Source organism: Boeremia exigua, assembly GCF_020726555.1.
Source record: "Boeremia exigua strain MPI-SDFR-AT-0100 chromosome Unknown C7974scaffold_12, whole genome shotgun sequence".
Classification (NCBI taxonomy): domain Eukaryota; kingdom Fungi; phylum Ascomycota; class Dothideomycetes; order Pleosporales; family Didymellaceae; genus Boeremia; species Boeremia exigua.
In genome coordinates, this window is record NW_025763529.1 from 122,341 (window position 1) to 140,139 (window position 17,799).

At 51.8% G+C, this 17,799-nt stretch overlaps 4 protein-coding genes across 4 annotated transcripts; 3 read left to right on the forward strand and 1 right to left on the reverse strand.

Annotated features, from left to right (window-relative positions):
- Window positions 1–110: 110 nt before the first annotated feature.
- Window positions 111–9,918, forward strand: C7974DRAFT_475294 (uncharacterized protein; the record flags this gene model as incomplete). The annotated part of the gene is made up of 5 exons (XM_046146641.1): window positions 111–3,646; window positions 3,702–6,497; window positions 6,554–8,328; window positions 8,382–8,818; window positions 8,866–9,918. 5 exons carry the CDS (start codon window positions 111–113, stop codon window positions 9,742–9,744), a joined length of 9,423 nt encoding a protein of 3,140 aa, XP_045992478.1. The 3' UTR covers window positions 9,745–9,918.
- A 145-nt stretch (window positions 9,919–10,063) lies between these two features.
- C7974DRAFT_55025 (pectate lyase-domain-containing protein) lies at window positions 10,064–11,719 on the reverse strand. Its single transcript, XM_046146835.1, has 2 exons — window positions 10,865–11,719; window positions 10,064–10,814 (listed from the first exon to the last, which is right to left on the reverse strand). Exons 1-2 carry the CDS (start codon window positions 11,232–11,234, stop codon window positions 10,417–10,419), a joined length of 768 nt encoding a protein of 255 aa, XP_045992479.1. The 5' UTR covers window positions 11,235–11,719; the 3' UTR covers window positions 10,064–10,416.
- Window positions 11,720–13,701: 1,982 nt separating this feature from the next.
- C7974DRAFT_465998 (tRNA-splicing endonuclease subunit sen54 N-term-domain-containing protein) lies at window positions 13,702–15,164 on the forward strand (the record flags this gene model as incomplete). The annotated part of the gene is made up of 2 exons (XM_046146311.1): window positions 13,702–13,964; window positions 14,015–15,164. Exons 1-2 carry the CDS (start codon window positions 13,861–13,863, stop codon window positions 15,162–15,164), a joined length of 1,254 nt encoding a protein of 417 aa, XP_045992480.1. The 5' UTR covers window positions 13,702–13,860.
- Window positions 15,165–16,299: 1,135 nt separating this feature from the next.
- C7974DRAFT_55007 (uncharacterized protein) lies at window positions 16,300–17,704 on the forward strand. Its single transcript, XM_046146833.1, has one exon. The coding sequence runs from the start codon at window positions 16,495–16,497 to the stop codon at window positions 17,590–17,592; it is 1,098 nt and encodes a 365-aa protein (XP_045992481.1). The 5' UTR covers window positions 16,300–16,494; the 3' UTR covers window positions 17,593–17,704.
- Window positions 17,705–17,799: the final 95 nt, after the last annotated feature.

Here is a 17,799-nt window from a genome sequence, read left to right on the forward strand (position 1 = left end):
TTGGACTTGTATCTTGTGAGTTGTGCTGATCAGCGACGAGTATATGGTGCTGATCAGCGACGAGTATATGGTGCTGATTCCGAACGCAGGAGCAAGCTCTGAGCGACAAGATGGCTGTCCCTGATAGGCATTGTCCATCAGCAGAGGCGACATTCTACCTGGTCAATCATGTCGCGCTCCCGCCGCAACTACCTCAAGCTGATGACTTCCATGCTGGACACGAGCGCTGCCTACTGAAGACAACACTTATCGCACTGCAAGCTCTCAAACCTTTAGTCACGGCTGAACACAGCATCACACTGAAGCACGCCATTGAAACGATCAAGAATCTCCAGCAAAGTCAGGACAGGTTCGGAAACACTAGCGAGGCTGAGCTGGTGAAGCTATTTGATCAGCTTGCCCATGGTAAGAATGAAGGGTCTATACCTCTTGAGATCAAGGCGCAGAACGCAGGTATCCTTATCAGCTCTGATGGGAACGACATCACATTCGAGTTCTTCGAACTCTCTCCAAACAACAAGAGTTCCATGTCTAAGGGCAGACTTGTCCGTACCTTTCCGGGATTTGCGGCAAGCATTCCCACAGCCAAATTGCAGGAGAGGAGCCTGCAAGATGTGCTTGCCGGAACTCTGGCAAAAATGAGTACTCAAGCCGCTCCAGGCTTCCAGCCTGTAGCTCGCAAGGCTGGTCAGGACCACGATGAAGACCGCGACACAACACACCCCGGCATGGTGACTGACTATCTCTTGAACATTGTCGCAGCCCTCGGTAAGACAATTACAGTCACTCGCATCACCAAACACACCCGCGAGGAAACACTGTGGGATCACTGCAAGCAGCCTTGGCGACGCTCTCCAATGTGGCTTCTGATTCGAGTCACCCTTCAGCTGCTCTTCTCGAGGCAAGGTCCCACCCCATTCACTGGTTTGTACAAAGTTTTCGTGGTGCAACTTTTGTCATCGGCTCTTGAATACTCCCAGAAACATTGGCACTTGTCAGGCAGCGGCCCCCTGCATGCACTCAATGCCAAGATGCTCCGTCGATTACGCAAGCTGGAGGCTCTGTCGCAGCTTCATTGTGTCATTCCATCCTGGATTGATCGCATGCAAACATGCATGACTGACGCATTCAAGTGCATGGACAGGAATTGGAAAGCAGAGGTTCAGGCCAGTGGCGCGAACCTTACGACATCCAGTCTCAAGTCTCTAAGACCCGAAAACGCGCTTGATATGGCGCTACCCGAGCTTGAGCTGTTCCTGGCGGCTATCAAGGCTAGAAAGACTGCTACTGTAGACTGCAAGTTTGAGCCAGGCCCCGCATTCCCGATGTTTGCCGCGGGCAGGGTACCTCAAAACTTCACCGCAACTGGTGATCATTGGTTCTTTCGTCTGGCTGCGGCGGAAAGCTGGGTTGAGAACCATCTACAGCCCTGGATTGAGTCGTACCGCAACGATGAAAAAGCCTGCCGGCAACTTTACTACCTGATGACAACATACTACAAAAGCGCCAGTCATGCTTATAAAGGACTTCCTTGCAGCATCTCACTCATGTATTTGACGATTCTGGAAATATGGGTTGCCTGTGACAAATCCGCATGCAGCCTGTTTCCACTTCTTACCACGTACGATCCCGAAGTGCGTTTGATCGAATTTCAATGCTTGTCACTACCTCTCCGAAGCCAGATGCAGCGGCTACAGACGGTAGAGGCCTATGTTCAAGCACGAAAGCGGTCAGCCACCAACAAAACGTCGCTTTATCGTGGATTTGGCGTCGATTCGTCCTTTGGCGTCCAGTACTTTAGTCAATGCTCTCAGCTTCAGAGTATTCTGCAAAAGATCGAGCAGAAGGCCTCGGAGAAGCGTCAAGAGAAATGCGAAGAGCTGGCTCGATTAAAGGCTAGGTATAAGACCCTCATGGATCAATACAGCAAGGACGAGTGCGATTATGTCCAGATCGTTAAGAACCGTCATCATGGCTACATGAGGACCGTTCATTCCCGAAACTGCAACCGGTGTGCTTTGAAGAGGACCGCTGATGACCTGGGAATCGGCATCCACGAGTGGCCACTTTCTCCAAACGCGTCAGTTGCTCAGGCTACTATCTTTGAATCAAAGATTCCGAATCCATACAGCGCGTGGAGAGACGCATCAGTCTTTGTCATAACCGATGTTCTTGGTTGCAAAAGCAATCACATCGACAAGCCAAAACACTCGTACACCCTTAACGATCATCCTGACTTGAATCACCTGCTCGACCCAGAATCCCGGTCGAGGCGCATTATGCCATTGTCAGAGGTAAAGCCTCATTCGGTGACTCATCGCAAGATCAAGAAGGCAGTTCAGCACTTGCAAGATGTCGATGTATGTCTCGAAAATGGACTACGCTACAAGTATTGTGACACTGTAACGGGTGCGTGGACTGCAGCGCAGACTCCAAGCGGAGAATTACAACTAGCTTGCACGCATCGGTTACCCCATCGATCTAAGGCTCTCGAACGTTTTCTGCAGAAGCCACCTTCGGCTCCAGATGGCGTGCAGCCGAACGAGGTGATAGCTAGCCTTTCAGATTGTCCGCCACACTTGTCGTTAGAAGAATACAAGGCTTTTGGTACTCTCTCGCAAGGTCGCAATATCTTCTACTCCAACATACTCACGCAACTCGCTGCCCCGACATTGGACTTTTCGAAAGTCGAGACGCAGTGTATGGTGTTACAGACTGTCACCCAAGCCGGCCTTCCCAATGAGACTGTAGAGCGCATAAATCACCACATCCTCAATGATACGATTTTTGGACTCGCCATGCTCGAACGTCTCAATATTGCTACTCAGCGGGTGGAAGAGAACTGGGAGTCTTGGAGAGCGGTGGCCACTTTCATCCAACTTGCTTGTCGTATCACCAATCTGACGACGTCCTCAGAAGTTCGCCAGCGTTCTTTGCAATTTTTGCACAGAGCCCGATGCATCTCAATTATATGGCTTCGTCGACTGAAGGCCAGAGCTGCTTCATCTACGAACGATGAGCAAAGGACTGAGCTATTCTCCAGGGCGACAGAGATCGCATTGCTTGGCACAACCACATTTGACGTCGAGAACGAGTTTGTCGACGTTGTTTTACAACAGCAAGACGCATTATCTTCGCTTCTACAATTCTCCATTGCTGTGAAAGAGAATCAAGATCTTGTTCCGGGCGTAGAGTGTCTGCAGGAATCTGCAATGCAGGCGTGGCGTGCGTTGATGTATCGCATCTTCCCGAAACTACGCGACGCTATCTCCCGCGATTGCACAGGCGTGAATGAAGCAGTATCGCGGTGCTGGGCGGCCTTCCAACCTGCGACACTCGCCTCTTGGAGCATTTACGATGAGGTACACCAGCACTGGCTTTGCACGGTCTCCGGGACATTACCAGTTCATATCAATCTATTGACGGGCGAACTTCTGGTCAACGGCTTGCCGCTCACACGCCTTCCATCAGAATATCTGGCACACCCAATGTATAAACCGCTGTTCTCAGCATCTGCCCTTGAGGTGGTTCCGACTGATGAGCCTGGTATGCGATTCTCTGCTAAATCAACATACCACGACAATAAGATCCACTTTGGCATGGTTGCTACAGATATGCTGGTCTTAGCTATGAGCGCGGAGAAGAAGTAAGTGACCACTTTCACCTCCATGTATGCGGTGGCCCACGCTAATCTATGATAGATTCGATTTGATACCACCACGTCTATTCACAAATCGGATGCCTGTGGCTTTCGTGACATCTTATGTTCACTGGTACGACCATGAGACTGGTCACATCGTTTTTCGGCCGCGACACAGTCCTTGGCAACTGTCCAATGTCCAGCAGTGGTGTCTTCAACGTCACGGCAGTTCATGGCGCCTCGGAAAGAGTGCTCAAACCCTGATCAATATGAAGAGCAAGGACGCCCGGATGATATCAATGCTGTTCAAGTCATTGGAAGATGAGCAGTTCATCCACATCTCGCACGATACGGTGTCGCACTCGGTCAAAATCGAGGTACCACGGCTCAAACTCGACTTTCATATCAACGAGGGCGAGAATCAGATTCATTCGCGCCAGTATCGAGGTCTGATACTTGATCAAGACCAAAGGATTGGGACGTTGGTTGGCTTGACCAGCAAGCTGGTTCTACGTCGTGCCACTGCAGTAAATGATCGCCTTGTCCTCATTCCGGAGGGTACTTTGAGCTATCGAAAAAATCTCACTCACCACGTATCTGTGAGCATCTCCAGACAAGAAGACACTCCTATTCATGCGTATCAGATAGACGCAACGCTAGGACGCGTAATGGACAGTGGAGCAGTACAGAGCAAGCTGCTGCTATGTCTGCTGCATGCGTTAACATCACACTGTCTATGCGATCCGCTCACACGCTATACTGGAACCGAGTCGGCACTGATCATCCTGAGGTCGTCGGCTATTCGGTCCTTCAGTGCACTTCTTCTCGAGAATGTCGAGCTCCTAAATAAGATTGCAGCGTTGTCGCCATCACGTACGTTCTATCCGCCACACAAGCGATTGATGCAGCAAATCGAATGGGATCCAGTCCTTCCATCCGGATCGCAGCATAGTGACTTTCGTGTACTAGTCAACGAGATTCTGGATCATGAAAAGAGGATGTCGTTATTCCACTCACATGATATCTTTCAGAGTTTGAACCGCGGCGACACCGCCTGGATGACTTCGACCAACCCTGATCTGGAAGAGCGGGCCAACATTCGTGCCTCCACCTTCCGTGTCGCTGGTTTTGGAGCTGAAAAATTCACTTCTAGCTTTGATACGAACTACGAAGCACGAGATCGACAAGGAAAATCTGAACGCGGCCGGAGGGCTTTTCTGGCTGCCTCTATGCTTATTCGAGATCAGGTTTTGCTCGATCAACCCATCTCGCAGTTCAAAGTTTACCATGATCATCTCCGAAATTCAGATGTCACAGGGCTCATGACCGATGATTCGTCGGTTCTTCAATATGATTCGAAGTGGCTAGGGTCACCTTCGCCTTTGATACTAGGTCTTTGGTGCACGCTTCATCATCGTCTGGTTACAAAGTCCACAATCGGCAACAAGTTCAATGTTCTGGTCTGGTTAGCGACTATGGCATACGCTCCCAAAGCAGATATGGATGTGATACGAGCTTTTGTAGCATTCTATCGATCGCCGCAGTTCGCCTGGCATCAGATTCCAGCAAAGCCGAAGTACCATTTGTCCCAGGGCAGCAGTTTCCAGCTTTCTGATGTGCAAGATGCAGCCCGGCACAATGTAAAGTCTTACGAGGACTCATCTGAAGCTCAACTACCCAAGAAAGAATCCGAAACAGACGACCAACACTTGAACCGAATTGAAAGCCTCCACCGGGATAGAAAGGATACAGCTGTGCAGACGTTTGTCGCCAATTTACAAGGCCAATGGCCATGTGAACATCCTAAAACACCATCTTCTGCACGAATGAACGAGTACCTGGATACTGACTGTGCTATGCGCAACGTAAGAAAGTCATTCGAATCGTGGTACAACAACCAGACTTTCGAGCAGTACATGAAGAAGATTTCAGGCATTCTTGAACGCTCACCCGCTGCGCCAATCACAGAACCGCAATTTGGTGCATCGGCGCCTAATGAAAAAGTGAAGCTCGCACCCGATGGTTATTACTGCAGCTTGTCAGCGATCTTTGCTTCGACACCACCGAACGTTTCAAAGGATGCATCGAACGAGCAAGGTACCTCTCTGCTCAGCGTCCCACCCAGACCTGAACTACCTCATGTTCCTAATTCTTCTTCTTCAGCCGACACTGAAACAGAGGTTCGACTGCAGCAATTTTGCGAGACTTTAGAGGTGTGTGCCAAAACCGTCTGTGAACAGCGCTATGTTGATGCTCTACGCGTCAGCTGTGCTTCACTCCGTAAGCACAAGGACGATATGGAAGTGCAGAGTATCCCGGTAGACTCAGAAGCTCAAGATACGATCCGACGCTATTTGTCGGAATGCGAAGAGTTTTTCAACGCTTTCGATCGCCAGCTGGGGCGAGTTCTTGTCACCGGGTCCACTCGCAGCAACGCAATTGCATCTTCCATTCAGCACCTACCTCGCATGACACCGTCATTATGGTTGACTCAACTCAATCGCAACCACTATGATTTGCTTCCAACACCGTGGCCTGCCGTGATAGTGGAGTTTGGCTTGTCGATCACCAGCTTACATCGAGCGCAGAGACTGGTAGCACTCTTGGACAAGCCCCTTGAGCTCAACGAAGAGCTGCAGCACATCGGTCATACAAACTGGAGCCCGAGCGAACAACCGGAATTTCTGCTACTCGAAGCTGAAAGTGGTATTCTGATTCGTCCAGTGCAAGCCACGATCGCGGCCCAAATGATGCACCCGCCAGGTGCTCAAAACACGGTGATGCAGTTGAACATGGGAGAGGGCAAGTCGTCCACAATTGTTCCTACAGTTGCCGCAGCTTTGGCAGATAGGAAGAGGTAAGTCTTGACTCTCCTTTATCTGCTCCACCACCGATACTAACCGCCGAATCCAGGCTGGTCAGAGTCATAACGGCGAAACCACAGAGCAAACAGATGCTAGAGATGCTTGTCGCAAAATTAGGAGGTCTACTAAATCGTCGCATTTACCATCTGCCCTTTTCGAGAGACCTCCGATTGAGAGAGGCTGACGCGCGAGCAATCCTCGAGATGTGTCAAGAATGTATGGCTTGCCGAGGAGTTCTCCTAGTTCAGCCAGAACATATTCTATCGTTTAAGTTGATGGGTATCGAGTGTCTGCTCAGTGAGAAGCCAGGGGTGGCGCAACTGCTTCTCGACACTGAACGCTGGTTTGAGACTAAATCCCGCGATATCGTCGACGAGAGCGATGAGAATTTCAGTGTAAGGTTCGAACTGATCTACACCATAGGTTCGCAACGCTCTATTGGGTTTGCTCCTGACCGCTGGCTCCTTATCCAAGAGATTATGGGATTGATTCCGAGGATTGCTGTCCATGTCATGACCGTGTTGCCGCGCTCAGTCGAGGTTCAGCATGATACCGATGGCAAATTCCCTCGAGTGCGGATACTGAACGATGAAGGTGCCGACGCCATCCTTGCTCTACTCACAGAGCACATCATCAAGAACGGTCTGACTGGACTTCCGATTTGCAACCAACCGAGGGACACTCAAGAGGCTATCCTACAGTATATCTCGATCACCGATTTATCTACCAAGCAGATTCAGGCTGTCGAGCTAAGCAGGTTCTGGACTGCCGCCACCAAAGAGCCACTACTACTTGTACGAGGCTTAATTGCTGGAGGTGTGCTACGCTTTTCGTTATCCCAAAAACGCTGGCGTGTCAACTACGGCCTGGATCATGCTCGTATCCCAAGTACATTACTCGCAGTTCCATACAGAGCCAAGGACTCACCATCACCTCGCTCGGAATTCTCACACCCAGACGTTGTCATTCTACTCACTCTCCTGAGTTACTATTATGGAGGCCTTCAAGATGAGGAACTTTTCGATGCGTTTCACCACCTACTGAAATCTGATCAGTCAACCATCTACTATGAAGAGTGGGTACGCACTGCAAGTAGTAAACTACCCACTGCGTTTCGACAGCTCTCAGGTATCAGCATCAAGGACCGTGTCATGTGCATAGAGCAAATATTCCCGCATATGAGATGGTCCCGGGCTGTGGTGAACTATTACCTTACCTTTCTTGTTTTTCCAAAGGCCATGAAGGAGTTCCCTTCGAAATTGTCTGCTTCAGGATGGGACCTTGGGGCTGTCAAGACACACCCGACCACCGGCTTCAGTGGCACGAACGATACTTTGCACGTACTACCCCTTGCAGTCAAGCACCTGGATCTGCCAAGTCAGAGTCACACGAACGCATTAGTTCTTGGGTATCTACTAAAGCAGGAAACGTCAGTCGAGAAGCTACCACTGCGGTCTGAGGGGAGCGACGCTGAGCATCTGCTCACTGTGATCAATAGCCTGAAACCTGAGATTCGCGTCGTACTCGATGTTGGCGCACAAATCCTCGAGATGGATAATACTCAAGTCGCTGAGTGTTGGCTATCGATGCGCAAGAACGATCGAACCGAGGCGGTGGTATTCTTCAAAAACGAAGAGCTCTCTGTTATCGATATCAACGGGCGTATTGAGCCTTTTCAGACATCACCTTTTGCAAAGCAGCTTGACCGATGCCTTATCTATCTCGACGAAGCACATACCCGCGGGACAGATCTTAAGCTCCCACGCGATTACAGGGCTGCTGTAACCCTAGGAGCAGGTCTGACGAAAGATAGGTTGGTGCAAGGTAAGTTTTGAATCTACTGATATAACGTATTGAAGCAGCTGACGGTGTTTTAGCATGTATGCGATTGCGCAAACTTGGCAAAGGGCAGTCTGTCGTATTCATAGCCTCCCAGGAAGTCTGTACAAAGATCTGTGAGCGAACAGATCAGAAGCCTGATGAACCAATCACGGTAGTTAATGTGCTATGCTGGAGTATTGGCGAAACCTGGCTCGATCTGTCAAGGAGTATGCCCCTCTGGGCTGTTCAGGGCGTTCGCTACGAGACACACAAGCATCTTCTCAATGGCGCAAACACAAAGCTTTCACAAGGCCGAAAGTTCCTCGAAGACGAGGCCCAGAGCATTAAGGATCGATATGCGCCCAGTCAAATTAACACTGGCCATTCCATGCTACAGAATCTGGATGTCCCCAACATCAAACTAATACACGCACGTTGTCTTGAGTTTCAGGCAGTGGGGTTCAACTCGGCTACCTTACAAGAAGAGCAGGAAGTGAGTTCTAGATCTAGTGTATATCAGACACCAGCTAACTTTTGCAGCGCGAGCTGAGTCCTGAGATCGAAGAGGAGCGTCAGATCGAGCGCCCACAGAGGATGACCGCTGCGGCCCACAAGGTCCATGAGCATGTCGAACACTTAGTACACACCGGAACACTGATTCACGGGTCCCCAGCATTCGAGCCTGCTTTTCAGGCACTTAAATCGACCAGCGCAGCACTACACAGCGACTTATCCCAGTTTCCGCGGCACCTTCTGGTCACTGCCGATTTTATTCGGACAGTCAAGATTCCTCCCGGCTCCAACATAGCAGATTTTGTGTCAGACTCTTACCAAAGGCCTGTTCAATGGGTGCTCTCGACTGTTGATCCAGTTCGTCCCAACGAGATCGAACACCTCGTTATACTCAGCCCGTTTGAGGCTAACGAGTTACAATCCACAATCATCAAGTACAAGAAAGTGACCTTGCATCTTTATGCACCATGCTTTAATGCCAGCTTTTCTCGACTCGACGACCTGCAGCTATTCAACGTCGGTCGCAATTTCGAGAACGGACGCGTACCGCAGTCGCTTACGGTTCAGCTGAACCTGTTCTCGGGCAGCCTCTATCTTCGCGACTTCGCTGAGTATGAAGCAGTCTGCGACTTTCTAGGTCTCCTGCGAGATTCAGCTAGCCCTGGCCAGCAAGTCTATGCCGACGGTTTCATCGATCCTCCGAGCGGAAAATGGGGCCTGAAGACCTCCCCGGTGCAGTTCTTGCGAGCTCTGCTCATGAAGATCAGGAAAGAGGGCGAGGGTGTCGAGAAGACCCATATGGGCAGGTTGCTGGGTGGCGTTCGCCTGGAGAAATGCGACTTCGGGCCCGAGGTTTCAGAACCTCCAGCTGGACCTGGTGCACCAGTGTCGATGGTCGTCAGGTGAAAAGGATGTGCATTGCAGCTACGTTGGAACACCCGTTGACATCTCTCATCTATGAGTTAAAAGTAAGACGGGTACGGAAAGAAAACAGGTTGGTGCGAAGTGTAGTTTAGCTGAGGCGTTTGAAAATTTGAGAGCAAACGAAGGGAGGGTTGAACTCGACCCAGTCAATGTCAGTCGTGAAACTTTTCTTATCATTTCTAGCCTTGCCACAGTTGACGTCAGAAGATTAATCACTGTTTTAAGGATACGATGTCGGAGAATGCGAGTGAGACGGAGCCAGCTGGCTGACTCATCCTTATGATGATGATAATCAGTGCAGCATCCAATGCGAGGGCCCTGATCAGATGGTTATCTTGTCGCCCAAAGCCATCAATTCTCTCATCTAGATAGATTAATCACCAACATCCTCCTCTGACCCGGACGCTCCGGGGTAGCCCGCAAAATCAAGACTCACTGTCAGTCGAACGTGTTACTCGCGGGAACTCATAGTCGTATCAATCATGCAAGCAGGATATATGGAAGAAAGTTTCCATTGTTTTCTATACTCATCATAGTCTAATCAAAGGGTCTCTACAAGAATTGAATGACGCCAGCGCCCTGGAGTCTTGGATCACCAACTTTTACCGGTCATGAGCCTTAAAGCTCATCTGCTTGACGGTTGAAGCTCTCCGCTTAGCAGGAAGCGAGAGTAGAGAACTTGCAGGTGTCGCTAGGGCCAGTGGAGACGGACTTGGGCTCGTTGCCGGGGGTGGTGCCCTCGAACTCCTCGCAGATCTCCTTGACACTGGTCGCGCAGGTGGCGCTGTCGATGGTGGCGGTGTCGCCGAAGTTGGGGTTGATGCCGACGAGGAGCTTGCCGCTGGAGGCCTTGACGTTCTTGATGACAACGTGACGCTCGGCGCTCTGCTTGCAGTTTCCGCAGGAGCGGTAGAGCTTGCCGAAGTCGGCGACCTGGAAGCCGTCGATGGTGACGGTACCGGCACCGTTGTGCTGGATGACCTTGTCGCTGGCGCCAGTGGCACCTCCACCGGTGATGGTGGCGTCACCGTCCTTCTTCAGGGTGAGGGCGTCTGGTCAATTGTTAGCGTGTGTGAGGCTGAGTTGGTATGGAGTTTCTTACCCTCGCAGACTGCGGCCCACCAGACGTTCTCGATAGTGCAGGAGCCCTGGCAATGGATACCCTCGATCTGGTCCTCGCCAATGATGACGTTCTTGAGAGTGGCGCCGTCAGCCAGAGAGAAGACAGCGTCAGAGTCGCCGCCCTCAGCTTGACCAGTGCAGCTGACACCGCGACCATAGGTCTTCAGGCCACCGTCGAAGGTGCCAGTGATCTCCTTGGCCGCGCTGAAGGTTTCGGAACCTTTGCTAGAAGGGATAGGGATGGTGGCGCGCTTGGTCAGGCTGGAGAAGCTGTGAGGAGCCTTGTAGGCGGGGCCAGCGGTGGCCATGGTGGCGAAAGCCAAGATGGAAGCAGCGACGGAGGCCTTCATTTTGATGGTGGTTGAGGTAGAAGGTGGTGATGAAAATCGAAAGATTCAAAGACTGTGGTGATTGTAAAAGCGAAAGTGTGCGTCAAGCAACTGTAGAGGAAGAAGAGAAGAGAGTGAAGTTGAAGAGACTGTTGATGGCTCGATGATGAGTGCAGAACCAAATGGGTGCGGTTCCAGCTCCCTCTTATACTCACGCAGTCCATCTTGGTGGATCCCATCCTAGACTTCTCGAATGCTGTCAAAGTCAGCGCACTGCGAACCAGCATGTACGCTTGATTCACAGATAGATTGAGCATTGGACATCTTAGCGCCCCCGGGGTCCTGAAACCGTCTGCCGCTCCCGAATAGGAAAGGAGGGTGGTGATCGTGGTGTCGTCGGAGGATTTTTCTCGCGAGACAGTGCTCATTTCTTTCGAAACGGGATCCGCTGGGGGCCCCAATCGGCGCTTGTTGCCAACGGATCCAGATCGAGGATAGGGCCCGCCAAAGATTCGCGTCAGACTGCCGCCCAAAGCGTACTCAAGTGAAGCGGAGTGTTGGTGGGATGGAATTGCAAGCAATGTGTCAAACCTTGTTCGACACGTCGTGTACGGTAGCGCCATCGGCTGTATGCTGTAGCGGCATCTGTCAACCGATCTTCGCATCTACGTGCAAAAATCGGATTGGTGGATGGCTCGAACTATATTCGTTCGCATGAACATACGGCATGAGCATGACGGTTCGGATAGCCTGCCCCTGTGCCACCGCGGTGTTCTCGGGCTCGCTTCCCAAGGCTTGAAGGAGCTTGAAACCGCGGAGCAAGGCCACCGAGTGGTGGAGGAAACGATTGCAGGTTTGATTCATTCAATGAACAGGGGACGACCATTGGATTGGGATCAGCGTTGTCATGCTCTTCCGCTGGGAATCGGGACGGTGCTTCAGCGAGCAGTGATGGCCAAGCCGCGCTCCTGTCTACGCTGTAGCGCATGAGATGTTTTGCCCATGGCCACTGCCGGGTCAAAGCATTGTTTCGAACACGCTCATGAGATGTTTAGTCGTGCAGCAAATCGCTCAGGAGATGGAGATGTGGATAGCATGCGTTGCACCAAGATGCCAAGGTCTTGGCTTCTCCACAGTTGCCGGCGTGGAACAGTGCTTGTCGACCTCAACCCTGGCTTTCACACCCGGTTCTGACTCGATCCGACTCCGTCTTATCGGTCAGTTTCATTTCGCATGCTGTGTTCTACGCGGCCTCATCTATAATGTGGGGTCGAACGATGCTTCGATTCGACAGCGGTATCTCATGCGATGGTCCGAATTACAGACGTCACGTTGGGGGTGAAAGAAGGATGATCGATCTATTTTCGACAGTTCCAGTGACGCGGTTTCATCTTGAGAGTTGATTGCGCAGTGTGTTCGCCACCGCGAGATCCGCAGTTGGCGATATGATTCGATAGTCGATGCTGCTCCCACGGTGGAAACGAGAAGCAACGCTGGCCTAAACATCGTTGGGAATCACATGACGCCTGGAACAAGGCAGCTGCGCAAACAATGTGATGGCCGTTTGCCGAATATTCGCCTTTTGACGGCATCGTGAAACTTGTCAGCAATGCTATAGTAGCGGTGGCTGAAGAGTGGCACAGCAGGACGCCACTCTTGGCTGTTTGCCTCAGGTACATGCCTCTTCCACCATCACCATACTGTACCGGACCTGAAGTCTCCCTGTAGCTTTGTACTCTCTTTGCAACTACCACACCTGTTTTGGATTTCGATACAAAGACGATGGAATGACCAGTACTGATAAAATAGTCGGGAGCGTGAACTCAGAAGCGCTGATTTCTGCCATCTTTCCACCTCCTTTGCTATGTTTACGCATAATTCCTCGGTTTGGTACTGGCCATCATTGTCGCTGACTTACTGTGAAATTATTCATTGAAGCCTGCCAGTGCTCGTCATTCCAACCTGTTATCGAGACGACTTGCTCAATTCTTCCGGCTTGCGCGACGTCTGACGAGCCGACCGATCCTTCTGGTGCGAATCAGACGTCTTCTGTGTCACGTACCTAGCATCATGGACTACTTCTTCCAGAGTGACCGTTGATGTTATTTTAGAGTTGCCGATCGAGCCGCTCCCCGCAAACCGAAGCATAGACGGCGACATCAAGATAGCTCGCCGAACACAACCGTAGCGTAAAGGATTTAGAGACTGGCAAGACTTGTGCAGCGTTCATCATGGCAAGCTACGCATCTGTTCAGTGGTTGATCGAAACAGACGGAGCAGCGGTATCTCGCTCGATTCCTGTCGTGTAGGTATGCAGATGGCGATACGGTGAGACCTGAGCATGTGCAAGGAAGAATAAGTTGAAGCTAGCACTCACACGTTCTAAGAGTTGGATAGATGAGTAATGTGATGATGTCCGGACTTAGTCGCTATGTGCAACCCGACCTGCCAGCGTCGCCCAAAAAGCAAATCAAATAACATGATCACAAGACGAACAAATACGATTCTGCTCCCTCTCGTCATGCACGCGAAGAACGATTTCTTATCGATAAGCTCGGGTGGTTCAGCCCTACGCGAGTCACAGCTCCAAAGTTCGTGATCTTCAATCCTCAGTGTCCATAACGCCCAAACCAGTCTAACAATCGCCATGGCCGACGCGGACGAGGACGTATCGCACCTGGGGACGCAGGATGGAGCAGAGAATGATCCTACAGAAGAAACGCAGGACTTCCGCTTCCTTGACAAGCTAATGTACGTTTGCAACACTTTCTGCGCGCCAGTAAGGCTAACGTTCACGACAGAGGCGGCCACGATGTAGCGCACCTAACCCTACCCAAGCGCGGCGAGAAGGATTTTGAGTCGCATTCGACGAACCTGCAGCTTGACACACTCGAAGCCTCGCGGCGAGCCATGCATGGTGTCCTATCGTGGCAGCGAACGCACACTCACAAGAACCATATTTTGGCTCAATATCACCCAGATTCGAACACTGTCTGCGTAGAAAAAGTCAAGTCGCAGCATTTCCAAACAATTGGACGCTCAAAAGGCGGGAAAGAGTGGCTGCTGCCCGAAGAAGCGCTGTTCATGATCGAGAGAGGGAGCTTGGATTGCAGGTGGCCTGTGAAGAAAGAGGAAGGAGACGAGCAAACTTACAAGACCGAAGACGGCGCGCCAATGAGCCTGCAGGCGGCTTATGCTGCGTTTATTGGATACGAAGAAGGCGTGGGCGGGAAGTTGACACTGGAAATGTACAATGTGTACGCCGGGTTAAAGAGATCGGGTTACGTTGTCTTTCGCACAGGGACATGGAACGACGATCGTGCAGATCTCGTGTTGCAAGAGTCGCAGGAGCAGTCGAGACCGAGTGTCTTCACACGCTTCTTCTCCGAGATTTGGCGCCGGATAAGCCAGCCCACCTACACCATCGCACCTGCAAACCTTGCCTTCGGGCCACTCATCAAACCGGGGTTATACCGTAGCTACAGCGATGTATTCCGTCTTATGCAGATCATCCCGACGCACGACCGCACAACGCCGCCATCGTTCTCACTTCCTTCAGCTGCCGATAACCCATACCGCGTACATTTCGATGTCTACAGGACGACATCGGGCTTCCGCAAGACTCAGCGAGGCACTCCCGACTTCCGCATGTGCGTTATCGATGCCCGCGAAACGCCTATCCCAACCGGCGCACAACTCAACGATCTCTTCGCACAGCTGCCAGAAGACAGACCAAAGGCTGGCGCACAGTCCTTCCAAAGACTGAAACACGGGTGCAGGAACGTGGTCCTGGCTGTTGTTGACAATGGAATTCCCAGCTACATTCGAGTCGCCGACGCCCCGTTCGACGAGGTCAAGATTTACGAGCGAGCAGGTGCTTCCAGAGGCAAAGGTGGGAGAGGCGGCGGTAGGGGTCGGGGCAGAGGTCGAGGCAGGGGCAGGGGAAGGTGAAGAGAGAGCCACAGATGATGACTTGAAGAACATACAGAGGAGATAGTAGGCGGTTGTTAGTCGGCATGAGCACAGCACATCATGTCGATGCTTGCCTGATGTTCGTGGATTACATCTGATCGATACATCGTAATCAGAATCGAATGACCATACCCGAACCGCAATTGCCCGTCGGGGTGTCAGTAGCTCACGCCAGGACGCTGCTTCGAAGAATGTATCGAGTATGACAGACTGCCTGGATTGTAGTAATCCACAATCCGAGGCACAACATCAAAATCAGGTCTTGCAAACTTTGAGACGCTATTTAATTCACCTATGGTACAATTCAGAACATGTCGCGAAGGAGCGTCAAGAAAGATCATATCGACGGGAACTTCGTGCACGACTCGAGACAGTCTCATAGCAAAGGTGCTGCTATGATGATCTATGGAATTGCAGATGAAGAGAGTGGAACGTCTTAAACATCCGCAGTAGGCTCATAAGGACAAAGGACCTGGCCGGAACGTAGTAAAAGGCGAGAGCCAAGTCGCTATGGCCTGCATTGAGTGGACATCTGCTTGAGTGTTGACTGGAGTTGAGGAAAGAAGAAAGGATGGTGATGAGGCGGCAACCGGTTTTTATACCTCAAAGGCTGCGAGTGTGATCTTGAGTTGATCTTGAGCGCGCGACGGGCGCTCATGAAAAGAGTCGGCTCTTCTGGGGCGAGATCGGGCGCTTCTCATCATGATTCGCCATGAGAATTGATGTCCAAGTGGATCGGTGAGGGTCTGATTATGCACCTTCCGGATATGGAGAGAGCAATGGCGACAACACTCGTCTACAACTTCTCATCAACACAGGAAAACAGTCGCGTTTGTGCCATAACACCCAGTGGCAACTGTTACGTTCCTTGTTCTGCAAAAACCCCTTTTAAAGCGACTAGAAATGACGGAGGCAACTGATATAAACACTTTCCCGCCGACACCCATGTCTTCGCAGTCGCGTCACGCCCCACATCCGCTGCAGCTTCATCGTTGAAAAGGTGATAGAGCATTGCGCACAATCAAGGCGACTTTACCGCTCAATGTACAAAATACCACATTCGGCACACCCGGATCACAAATAAGCGAATGCGCACGGGGCCGACACAGTTGATCTTGAGCGCAGAGAGTTGATCTTGCGCGCTCTGATGAATACCGCCCGAGGATAAGATGGAGCCCACATCTCGTTATGCACAAGATGTCAACAATCTTCACACTGTGCTTTCCAGTGTGACAGCTACCCTCGGGGCTCGTCAACGCTCCGTCGTTACCACATACACCCTCTTCTCGTTCCGAACCAGCTTTCCATCATGCCTGTATTGCGTACTGGTCAACGCCATACCTTGAGAGCCAGGCAAAGCTCTCCTCTGGCTCCGCGCAATCATGGGGTACAGGAACGACAAAGCACAGGTGGCCGCGCTAGAGAGTCGTCCTTCGCAGCTAAGGTGATGCAACTACTCAGTGATCACCACAAGGCCAACGATGATGCCATGGCCTCTGGTGCTCTTGAAGTACCCGAGACACCGCAGGTAAGGCGGTTCACCATTCCGCACAGAAGTAGTCCTGAGAATCAGGTGCGGCACCAAGGCTCCAGCAATGACCTCGCTTCTGGATCTCTCCGAATCGTTGAACCTCCAACAAGTCGTTCGTCGCGCACAAGAGCAGATTTGGAGACCGCTCGGAACAGCCGCAGCACTAATACACGTGTGGAGGTTCGCGTGTGTATTCCTGGGCGACCAGACGAACGCCATGTCGCCGAGGATACCCCTCTTCAATCTTCGCCTCCTCCATTACGCTCAGCGAGTTCCGCAGCATCGAGACCACACGACAGCGGCTTTTTCTCGGACATCAACGAGCCAGACCGGGACCCCGTCGTGGCAAGACGCAACTTCAATGGCCCCTCCATGCGCGATCTGCGCTCCGACCGCTCCTACGACGCGGAAGCCGAACACTACAGCACCCTCACCGCCGTGGAGAAACTGAAGCGCGAAGTAAAGCTCGCCCGCGAACCACACACGGAGCCCGACGGACGGATTGCGCGCATCAACATCGGCGAGGGCACCGAGCTTGAGACCATGCTGCTCGACGAGATTGCAGCGCGGCTCTTCAGCAACAAGGACTGGGCGTGGTCTTTCTACTACCTCCTGGGCAACAAGCTGTATGACGAGCAGACGTGCATCACGGCCACCATGCGCCGCGAGTTTCAAGGCATCCCGCCCAGGCGCCGCAAGGTAGATAATCGCATCATTGCCTGCGAGTACTGCGTCGAAGAGAAGCTACCATGCGTGCGCCTCTTTGTGGATGAGAAGGGTGACAGGCGCTTGTCGATTGTGGAGCTGCCGCGCGAATACCAGCGGCGGTATTGCCATAAGAAGGATATCGGGTACTTTATTCGAGGTCTGACGTGAGCACTGCACTGGCGATAGATGATGGAGGGTAGGCCAGATACAGGATGTGGGGGGGATCTTTACGCGTTGTACATATGCTGTGCCACCGCGCTCATGAAGCTACGCGATGCACTGTTGGCGCAGACTAGACAAGGACTCGTAGTACAGACAAAACAGCCACACCGAAGCAGTCGCCGTGGAGTGTCCTCGCAGCCCTCCCGCTCAACC

Excerpts from the sequence above, each read along its gene's own strand:
- C7974DRAFT_55025 (XM_046146835.1), bottom strand. The coding sequence starts at position 11,234 with ATGAAGGCCTCCGTCGCTGCTTCCATCTTGGCTTTCGCCACCATGGCC. Across the intron at positions 10,815-10,864 it reads GTGGGCCGCAGTCTGCGAGG|ACGCCCTCACCCTGAAGAAG; the intron begins GTAAGAAACTCC and ends ACAATTGACCAG.
- C7974DRAFT_55007 (XM_046146833.1), top strand. The coding sequence starts at position 16,495 with ATGCCTGTATTGCGTACTGGTCAACGCCATACCTTGAGAGCCAGGCAA.